This window comes from Punica granatum, chromosome 2 (genome assembly GCF_007655135.1).
Source record: "Punica granatum isolate Tunisia-2019 chromosome 2, ASM765513v2, whole genome shotgun sequence".
In the NCBI taxonomy this organism is placed as follows: domain Eukaryota; kingdom Viridiplantae; phylum Streptophyta; class Magnoliopsida; order Myrtales; family Lythraceae; genus Punica; species Punica granatum.
Genome location: NC_045128.1, coordinates 37,252,652 through 37,263,715, shown reverse-complemented (window position 1 = coordinate 37,263,715; position 11,064 = coordinate 37,252,652). Strand labels below are relative to the sequence as shown.

The 11,064-nt window shown below is 39.2% G+C and overlaps 2 protein-coding genes across 2 annotated transcripts; one reads left to right on the top strand and one right to left on the bottom strand.

Annotated features, from left to right (window-relative positions):
* Nucleotides 1-43: 43 nt before the first annotated feature.
* Nucleotides 44-2,830, bottom strand: LOC116195343 (2-C-methyl-D-erythritol 4-phosphate cytidylyltransferase, chloroplastic). Its single transcript, XM_031524462.1, has 12 exons — nt 2,519-2,830; nt 2,362-2,429; nt 2,195-2,266; nt 1,868-1,923; nt 1,683-1,762; nt 1,502-1,584; nt 1,275-1,352; nt 957-1,025; nt 695-763; nt 549-595; nt 338-428; nt 44-247 (listed from the first exon to the last, which is right to left on the bottom strand). Exons 1-12 carry the CDS (start codon nt 2,697-2,699, stop codon nt 185-187), a joined length of 957 nt encoding a protein of 318 aa, XP_031380322.1. The 5' UTR covers nt 2,700-2,830; the 3' UTR covers nt 44-184.
* A 996-nt stretch (nt 2,831-3,826) lies between these two features.
* Nucleotides 3,827-11,031, top strand: LOC116196698 (squamous cell carcinoma antigen recognized by T-cells 3). The gene is made up of 16 exons (XM_031526553.1): nt 3,827-4,138; nt 4,392-4,525; nt 4,630-4,687; nt 5,057-5,272; nt 5,764-6,039; nt 6,189-6,323; nt 6,406-6,531; nt 7,285-7,329; nt 7,468-7,575; nt 8,126-8,268; nt 8,354-8,477; nt 8,959-9,033; nt 9,210-9,569; nt 9,684-9,776; nt 10,056-10,194; nt 10,545-11,031. Exons 1-16 carry the CDS (start codon nt 3,908-3,910, stop codon nt 10,823-10,825), a joined length of 2,544 nt encoding a protein of 847 aa, XP_031382413.1. The 5' UTR covers nt 3,827-3,907; the 3' UTR covers nt 10,826-11,031.
* The last annotated feature ends 33 nt before the right edge of the window (nt 11,032-11,064 follow it).

The window sequence follows — 11,064 nt, the reverse complement described above, 5'->3', positions numbered from 1 at the left end:
AAAATTTTAGTTTGTCAGTTCCAATGGCTGTACAAACTTGACGAACATGTGAAACTTCTGCTGCGCTTATTTCTTAATACAGTTGTGTAAACAATGTGAAGGAGAAGAGTGCAACTTTTCAACTTCTTTAATTGCCTGATACAAATCGAATGATAAAAAAGACGAAGACCGATGGCATGGAACGTTATACTCCAGAATTCATACTCACAATCCTCTCTGCAAGCAACAAATCATCAGGGGTAGTAACCTGACAAGGCAGAATCAAGTGGGTCAGCTGGTGTGTTCCGAAAGGCAAAAAATTTCAGATGTAAAGGGAATCAACAGAGAAGTTGGGTACCTTGATGTTGGTGTAAGATCCTTCAGTAATGTATACGGGATGTTTAAGGTATTCCACAATCGACACATCGTCAGTGACTTCAAGACCTTCCCTGGATAAGCAAAGTACATTTCTTAGGATGATACAGGTAGATTACTCCTTCAAAAGGGGTAAAAAGATAGTATGTTGAGCAAAGTTTATCTTGGGCTTTATGGAATGAATCATTGAATACCTATTGACCAACTCGAAACCCCTCTTAAGCAACTCAGGTTTGATGACCTGCGTTCATAGAACGGAGGGTGCAGAACAGTCTTAGATCACTAAAAAGTTTCTCATCCAGATGACCCGTTTAGATTTATATCCTGCGGAAAGGTTTACCTGGGGCGTCTGCATTTCCCAAAGTGTTTTCCGGTCCAGAGTTCTCACAACAAAAGATTCACTATTAGCCTGTACAGATTCAAGAGCAGATGCTGTCATTTGACAATTTCAACAATCATCAGCAATAGGTTGATAGCATGTGATCGCATTTTATCATCAACTCTCAGACAGAACACAAAAATGTTAATAATTTTTCGGACTGTGATTAAGAGAACAAAATCACCGTTGATTCAAAGTTGGAATGGAATAGCTATTGATGCACCTCTTTGATAGTAGCTTTGACGGGCACACCAAGAACTGCAGCTCCATTTACCCAGGCGTCTTTTAGTACCTAACACCAAGCAACTGATATACTTAAATACCCAATTGCATAATTATACCTTATTACATAGTTCGAGGGGCCTAGCTACCTAAAAAAAGATGATAATGAACCGAATGAGAGGAGGTATTATATGACTAAAGACAAGTATATCGCGCTTATCTAAGACTGCAAATATTTTAACAATGGAAAAGGTCTCCGTGTCATACTTCAAAAGAGACAGTGAAATTGAACTACAAACTGAGAAAATCTCAGTAAGACCTTTTCTATATCTCCAGCTGACACGAGTGGTCTTGCAGAATCATGAACACAAACAAGCTCGGATGTCGTATCAACAGCCTGCAGATAAATATAAAAGTTAAAGAGTGCATACATCAACTTAGCAATGACTTGTAATTCTAACCGAAGTGTTTACTACAGAGGAAATGCAATTAAAGCAATTTAAGGACACCAAATAAATGAAATGAAACCTGAAGTGATTCTTATACCTGAAGTCCATTGAACACAGAATCCTGTCTCTCTTTGCCAGGCAGTGTAAATTTGATATCCACTTCAACCTTCTCCTTGGTGTCTGAAAGGTAGCGAAAAGTTGATCATGAACCTTAACTCATGAATCCCGAGGAGAAGAGGAACACAGAGACATAGGGAGAGGGACAATATATTTTTAACCTTCGAAAACGTCCTTGTAGGATGGATCGCAAACAACAATTATCTCCTTCACTTTGCCCATGAGTGAAAAGGTATAAAAGCTGCAAGACAAGGACATCCCGATAATATATTAGTTGATTTGGTAAGGGTGGGCGGCTTACACATAAACTAAAAGAAAGGTGTTCACTCTTCACGCATCCATATACCTATAAAGAGCAATTGGCTGTCCCAGAAGGGGAAGATACTGCTTCGGCATGCTCGCCTATCCTCACAAACAGAACAAACCCATCATCTGGAAGATCAGAAAACAGCTGACTGGAGAAAATAGCAAAGAACAAAAGATACACAACGGTACACCGCTCACACACAAGAAAATTACTTGGGTAATGTCCCAAAATTATTAAGATCGGATTCATGTATGCGACAATGGGCTCTAAAGTGCCTTCAACAGCATACGACTCGACTCACCCAATTTGTTTCAAGAAATCCATTATTGAGTGTGAGACAAAATCGAAGAAGGAAAAAGGACTTACACCCATCCGCTTCCCCTTTCCTCCAGCCAAAAGAATGACAGACACACTCTTGTCTCTCACCACCACCGATCCCTGCATTTTTCAATAAAGAACCAAACTAGTCAAAGGAACTAATCATTGTAAGAACTCAAAGCAATTAGATAAGAATCATAATATGATTCACTGACATTGTCGTCTTCTGCCGAGCAGCTGATTTTCCCATATCTGGGTGTTCTCCGGGCACATGATATTCGAGCTGGAGCAATATCAATCAGATAAATCTATAGCCTCTGATATACACGAAGCAGACAATCGGTAGCGAATCAGGAAAAGGGATGAACTTGCCTTTGCCGGGCAACTGTAGGCCCATGACCGAATGCAGCGGATAAAGAGTATTGGCGGGAAGACCTCCATCTCTTCTTCTTCCATTGCCGCAAGTCCTGGGCGAAGCAAAAAGCCGGTTCTTCATCTTCATCATCGCCAACGTCTGAGAATAGGAAATGGCTCCGACTGCAGTCCCCGGCATCTCCCTCCTCCTCTGCGCAGCTCCAACTTCGGTCTTAGCAGCTCAGGCGAATGTTGATGATTGATGAGAGCGGAAGCATTAAGGAGAAGTGCGTGCCTCCACTACGGACAAAATATAATCTTCCCTCCTCTCCTGTCTTTGGCGTTTCCAGCCGGTTCGCTCGGGAAGACAGAGACCGGTTGACCTCTGTCTCCTTCCATGTCCAATGGTCCCCGGAGCCGAACCTGACCCATCTGTTAGGATAAATTTCATTTCACTCCCTGAAGTATGATGTTAACACCCCGTTTGATTTCGCAATCAAATTTTTAAAATTTTAACTATAACTTTAATTCTACTCATTAAACAACAAAAATTACCACTATAATTATTACTTTTTTCTTTTTTTTTTCAATTTTTTTAATCATTCAATTCAATTTTTAATATTAAGTTCTCTCAACTATCCATTATTTTTCCACAATTCAACAATACAATAATTACTTTCTCTCAACTATTCATTACTTTTTCACAATTTTTCTCATAATTCAACGATACAATCATTACAACCCAATTAAAATCAAAACTCAATTATACTTAACTCTAAAACCAAACACACAGTTTCACCCCACTTGATCCGGAGATTTACAGTTTCGCTCGATTGACACTTGACAGTGACATTTCGGCTCTCTTCTCGAATTGGGAATCCCACAGGCTAGATGCATCCAGAGGTGATCTTGCTTACAGGCTTATCCTTTGATAGTGGGTGAGCATCACTAAATTTTTTTAAAAAATCATTTCAAACTTCAAAGTTAAGATACTGATCGGCGAAAAAATTATGAGATTGACTAGCAGTAAATTGTTAATAAAATACTAATACTAATATTATTTATGAATACATTGGTGGGAGCTTTCCTGAATGTTTCGATTGCTTTGATCATTAGCTACGTGGATAACTTCGTATTACCATTGCAGCAAATTATAGAAATCTTGGGGAAAATTGAAACAGAACTTGAATTTCGGGGTGTACGTTATGGATACAGTAAACTACAGGGAGCGAAATGGTCATAATGGAAATGTTTGGGTTGAAAATGAAAGTTTCCTTCTTCTTCTTCTTTTTTCTTTCTTTCTTTTTTTCTTTTTTACGAAGGAAGCAAGAGAGAGGAGACTGAGGAACCTGGAAAAGCGCGGGGGGGGAGGCGAGAGGGAGCAGAGCTCTTTGGTTGGGACCAGCAATGGCGGAGGAAGCTCACTTTGAAGAAGAAGCACTGGAGAAAACGGTCTTGTCTCCGATACCCGAGTCCATGGAAGTCACAGCTGGCGCCGACTCTTCTCCCGGCGAGGGTTCCGAATCGGACTCCGACTCAGAGTCAGACTCCGACTCTGAAGCTAATGACAAGCTCCAAGTTCAAACCCTAGAATCTGAGCTCTACGACAATCCCTCCAACTACGATGCATACGTCCAGGTATGTGCTATAACCCCTGACATGCGCCGCAGCTCGGCATCTTCGTGTCGTGAATGTGTGCGAGTCCCTGTTGACAGGGGAAGCGTTCAAGTGCAAATTTAGAGTTCATTCAATTGGACGTTCCATGTCTTTTGAACCATAAAAGTTTGCGTTCAACTCTATCCAAAAGAATACTGTGAACGATGTCGTGCATCGTTGTATGGTGTCTGAGTATGCTGAACCGGAGATGCCTCTGTGATGGTCGATGTTGCAGTACGTGAAGCTTCTGAGGAGAATGGGTAATATCCAGAAGCTCAGACAGGCTAGAGAAGCTATGAGTGCCCTCTTCCCTTTAACCCCTACGATGTGGCAAGAATGGGCCCAGGATGAAGCTTTCTTCAATTCCGGGTACTCTCCTCTCTCGGTCTTCTCTCCCTTATGGTGTGTGCGTCGAAGTATGGAAGTGTTCTGATGTTTCTTAGGTTTCTTTTGCTTCTGCTCTGATCTTGCAGACCTGATGCCTGTCCTGTGATAGAGAAGCTTTATGAACGAGGGGTCTCTGATTATCTGGTTAGTTCAATAATCTTATAAATGTGATTTTGTTTGGTTTGTGTAATCTAAGCCCCGGGTAATGTCATCGGGGACACTCTTTTGGAGGAAAAGAGCATATTACAATTGTGATTTTACACAGATTATACAGTTTGCGATTGATGGAGATTGAACATCCGTGAGCGAGGTTTTAGACCGAGGATCAGTATCATTACTTCTATGGGTTTTGAAGTTATATGTTTGTTTTGTGAAGATAGCTTTTATGATGTACATGGGATTTTTTATTTTTGATGATTTGTCTTCTGTTAGTTGATTCTCCTGATGAATTCATTTACATAAATATGGATTATCAAGTTGTAATTGTTATTCTCTATTTGGTCTTTAATGCAGTCTGTTCCTCTTTGGTGTGACTATGTAAATTTTGTTCAAGAAAATGATCCTTCAGTTCGTGAATGTTCACCTGCTGGCATATCGAGGGCAAGAAATTTATTTGAGCGTGCTATTACTGCGGCTGGCTTGCATATGACTGAAGGCAATAAAATATGGGAAGCTTATCGCGAATTTGAGCAAGCCATATTACATACTATCGATGAGTCTGATACTGAGGTGAGAATATTGTGTATTATCTGTACTCTGGAAATTTGGTTGTTTGTTTTACCCTCTTCTGAGTTTTGAAGGTACATTGGGTATTGGAGTCATCTTGCCAGTTAGCAACTAAACGATATTGTTCTAGTAATTTATGAAATGCATTTTATTAGTTGAGAAGTATAACAAATTCTCCAGTGAAACTTTTGGCTGTTGTTTGGTAGAGTTTTATGGTGGCTTCAATCTGCTGTAAACTGGATATATTATGATTATTTCTTTGAAGATAGGAAGCAACTGCCTTTTTCTTTTTTCTTCCCCCTCTAAATTCATTTATTCTCTTATATTTGGACATTTGTTCAAGATGATTGACTGATATGAACAGCCATTTTCTCATGTTGGTTCAAACTTAATGTCATTTGCAGTCGAGAAATTTGTTGCTTCAGAAGAAAATTACTAGAACATTGATAATTTGAAATTTAATAACTTAGACAAGTTTGTTTCTTATCTTCCAGGCTAGAGAAAAACACGTTCAGCGTATCCGTAGCTTATTTCACCGTCAATTGTCCATTCCCCTTGTGGATTTGGAGTCTACTCTTCTTGCTTACAAAACTTGGGAGGTGGAGCAGGGGAATGCTTTTCTTCTTGAATCTGCTGAGCTGGATAAAATATTTCCTCACGTTTCTTCTGCATACAAGAAGGCTGTTGATATGTTTCATGTCCGTGCTCAATTTGAAGAGAAGATATCTCAGCAGGATTTATCAGAGACTGAAAGACTTCAACATTATCTTGTATGCTGATCTCACACCAATCAAAACTTATCCTATTAATTGCAATATAACATTATCCATTTTCTCTTACTCGAGAAAATTGTATATTTTCACTTTAGGGCATATTTACTTCTTTTTCTTGCTTTTCTGACCGAGATTGCTCGATTCAGGTCTACTTGAAATTTGAACAGTCTATGCAAGACCCAGCACGGGTCAATGTTCTATTTGAGCGGGCTGTTGCAGATTTTCCTATATCGGCTGATCTATGGCTTGATTACACTCACCACTTGAACAAAACATTGAAGGTTTAATTTAATTGATCTCTTAAATTTTTCCATGAACGATGATCAGTTTCAGCCCATGTTACAGCTATATTTTGTTTTTTAGGTGGGTAATATTGTGAGGGATGTTCATTTGAGGGCCACAAGGAACTGTCCCTGGGTTGGCGAGCTTTGGGTTAGATATCTACTTTGCTTGGAGCGTTGTCGTTCTTCTGAGACCGAGATATCTGCTGTATGTATCAGTTTGTACCTTTATATATCTGGGCTTGCATATCTCATTAGTATGATTTGATACTTGACATGACGTGGCAATTGCTGAGATGGGTTAGAAGCTGGAATTTATTAATGTGTTAGATGAATGAAATCTTAATGCTAAGTTGGACTGGTCTGTTACGCTGCATTCATTGTATGGGCACAGAATAGTTAAATCTGGGGATTATTGCATGCCAGATTGAGAACTTCACATTGTTTCCCACCTTTTAGAAAAGTGCAATATTTACATACATAATTGATTTTTTTAATATATATATATATCTTGCCTCTATTTCTAGCAGAATTCATACTGAAAAATTATTTTAGGACATTTGAGCATTCGTTAATGCAGAAGACTTTTTTCTTCTTTCTTTTTCCTTTTTCTCTTTTGAAGAAAAAATAATGCAGAAGACGTTTGCAGCAGTAATTTGAACATAAGTGCATTCTGCTCGGTAACTTCTCAGTTAATGTCCCCTTCCTTTTCCTGCGTATTATTCTCCTTGGAATTTTATGTGCTGGAAATGCTTTAGATTCTCTCTTCTATAATTTGAGGAATCATGTATGCAGGCAGATGCATATTTTACTTGTTTGGTCTTGGCCTCCTTTTCCTTTTCCCCTTTCCCTATCATTGAAGTGGTGTACACATTATCATGCATCAAGATTTCCTTCTCATAGCTTTTGCTATTTTAAAATTCAGTTAGATGAATTGCGTTACTGTTCTTTGAACTGTCAGGTGTTTGAGAAGTCCTTGCAGTGTACTTTTTCAACCCTGGACGAGGTGATTATTATTATTCTCTTTCTAGTTATTTTACCATGCAGTAGTTTTATTTATTTATTTTAATTTATTTTATCTTTGATCATATCTCCTTTTGTGTTTCTAATGCTTTTACTTTTCCACATGATGCTTTTCCTTCAGTACCTGGACTTGTATCTTACTCGAGTCGATGGCCTGAGAAGAAGAATTTCATTTGCTGGGGAAGCTAAGGACCCCTTGGACTATATATCAATCCGAGAAACCTTTCAGGTCAGTTAATCACCGGCCTTCTATTGAATTGCTCTAATTAATAGGTCATATAGAACATTGTATGTTTTTATGGCCGCTTTCTAGTTTCTTTAGTACATTTCTCCATGTTCAATCTAAACGTCACCGCCCTGGCTTACAATTTAGAAATTCTCCCAATTTTAAGTGTCTGGATAGTCACTCATACCCAGTCTTTGGTTGCTCATGCAGCCACATGAGTCATCTTCAGTCTTATAACTAACCACGTTAAGGCTCTTAGCCGCAATTGCACCTTGCATTAAACCAAAATTGAGGCACAATATCTGCATAATGGTTATCAAAACTTTGGCACTTCTACTTGTAGCAGATACATAACTAAGGAGCAACAAAAATCATGCTGACTTACTGGGTTTAACTACTTTTACATTGTTTTACTTTCATTTCTGCAGAGGATGGCTCTGCTCTCAAAACCATCGTCACCTTTCCTTTTTTCCTCCTATATATTTTCCACATGCCTTCCCTATTGAATGTGCAGATTACTTTTTATATTAATTTGTAATATCTTCACCTTTAGCGAGCTTCGGATTACTTGTCTCCACACCTGAAGAATACAAAGACTTTGTTGCATTTGCACACTTACTGGGCTCGATTAGAGGCAAAGTTGGGGAACGATTTAGTTGCCTCTCGTGGAGTGTGGGAGAGCTCGCTCAAAATCTGGTTAGACTTTACTTGTTCTATATGATTGTCATGTTGATTTACCAACTTAATAGTTTATTATGTCTAAAATTGTTGTTTGCTGCAGTGGCTCCATGTTAGAAGCCTGGCAGGGTTATATAGATATGGAGATTGAATTCGGCAATATAAGTGAAGCCAGATCAATCTATAGGAGATGCTATAGTAAAAGGTTTCCCGGTACAGGATCAGAGGTAGACATTTTATTGTTATTGTTTATCGAATCACCTTTTATTTAAACTCTAAGTATATCGCATAGGTAGTCCATTGAAGATTCTTTTGCCATTTTCGTGCAGAGGAGTTCTGGAGATCAGAGGCATTTACATTTTACTTTAATTTGTTTCAACCTGTCTATCTTAACATGCTTATGCTTTCTTGGTTCCTCTTTAGCTCTCTCTCTCTTCTTCTCCCTGACTAGCCTCTCTTTAATAACCTTATGGCAATCTTTCACAGTCTCTACTCTGACAAGTTCTTATCAAGCCTTATGCAGTACTTTTTCCCCCTTAACATCGCATGATTTTACTCAGAACCTTATTGGTGTATCTTAATACTGGCTCAATTCCTTATATTTTAAACTATATTTTTTTGCTAAGCTGATACAAGGTCCTTCAATCCCTCTTTATTTCATTGTGGATTAGATGATACATTCACTTTCTAATAAACAGATTCATTCAGGAAATATGCCAATCATGGTTACGCTTTGAGAGGGAATTCGGGAAGTTGGAAGATCTTGACCATGCTGTACAGAAGGTGCGCATTACCCTATATGGTGCTGTGTTGTTTATAGCTTCATGGTTTATTCAATTAGAAAGCATTGCAAAAATTATTTGCTCGCTGTTTCGTGGAATGCTTCTCTTAATTCCAACCAAAAAAAAAAAAGTTTGCATAATGTTTTAACTGTTCAGGTGCTCAACTGATTCTGCTAGGTGACTCCACGCTTGGAAGAGCTTCAGTTATTCGCGGCGCAGCAGGAACTCAAAGTAACTGATCAGAAAGAAAATAACATCAAGAAAGGTATTCGTGAGAAGAGAAAGTCCACCACTGACATGACTGATGAAGAATCTCCTGTGAAGAGGCAAAAGGAGAGTACAAGGCCTAAGAAAACTAATGGAAATAATAAATCTCGACCAGAAAATGCAGCTGAATTAGGTGAAGATCAGGACAGCAAATCAAAAGCTGATGAAGCAGATAAAGTGCATGAACAAGGGAAGAAAGACACACACTCTGACAAGCCTAAAGTATTCACAGATCAGTGCACCGCATTTATATCAAACCTTGATCCTAAGGTTTGTTGGAAACACGACCTTCCTCTTCAAAAGAGAGAATACATGGGCAATACCTATTTTAGACATTACCAGCGTGATGTGAAGAAAATATTCTGATTATTTTACTTCTTTCAGACTACCAATAACCATCTTCGAGAATTCTTTACTGACGTCGGAGGGGTGACGGCTGTGCGCATTCTGCATGATAAGTTCACAGGAAAATCAAGGGTCTCTCTTTCTCCCTCCTCCTCTCTCTCTGACACATGTGCCACATACACGCATGCACACACATGCACACATACCCATATATACATATAAATACACTATCATGCTCTCTTCCACCCATCTCTAGAAAGGAATGTTTAAGAATGCGTTTGTTCTTGTAGATAATGCTATTCATTAGGCCATATAACTGACAATAGCGAACCGTTCATGATCATTAATGGAATGTATCTTTGAATTATTTCATCTGAACTAATGTTTGGATGTTTTGATAAATTTGTGAAGGGACTGGCCTATGTCGATTTTGTTGATGATGAACACCTTGCCGCTGCGCTGGCAAAGAATAAGCGGATGCTGCTAGGAAAGAAATTGAGCATTGCTCGTTCTAATCCAAAGAAAGGTCGGAAAGATTCTGCAGGTCATGGTAAGTCTGCATGTATTTTAGCACAGTGTCAGCTTAGATTTCTTTTGGAAAAAAATGCTCATCAAATTGTTTGGCTGTAGTACTATGATACCCTTTACGCTTACTTCGCAAATCTTTTGCTGCCCAGAGGATCTTGGTGGTCTCATTCAATATCTTAAGCCATAACCTATGTTATAGCATGGCACTGTATCGCTTTATAGATTGGCACGCCATGTAATCATCGGCTTGAAAGTAGGGGCTTGGTGCATTTTCTTATTTCTTTAGAACTCTCTCTCTCTCTCTCTCTCTCTCTCTCTCTCTCTCTCTCTCTCTCTCTCATGGATATTTTTTCCTGCGTGTTTTATATACAGGAGCAGCCTCAGGTGAGCAACCGGGTAAAGTCGGGAAATCTGCTTTAAATGATGCTGTGGAGACCTCCCAGGAGGAGCCAAGGTTACCTCCTAGACCCGAGTCTGCAGCACATAAGCGGGGACTAGAGGATGTCCCATTGAAAGGGAAAAACACTTTTGCGACGCCTCGAAGCGTTAAGCCGCTAGGTTGGTCTGCAAGTAAGCCTAAAACTACCAATGAAGGGGAAGAGGAGAACCCCAAGTCCAACGACGAGTTCAGGCAAATGCTTCTGAAGAAATGATGCTGTCTTGACCCCATTTAGCCTCGGAATGTTTCTCAGGATTGTTACATGCTTTATGGTGGATCTACTGAATTTTCGGTAAGGTATAGAAACACTCACTCTTGAGAATAATTAGAAGATCATCTCCAGACTTTCCACTGTACAACTCTCTTTGGATGAGATGAAGATGATCTTGAATTTTACATCCAATAGATTTGTCTCGTCCACCCGATGACTTCAGAATGCGATCATATGAACAG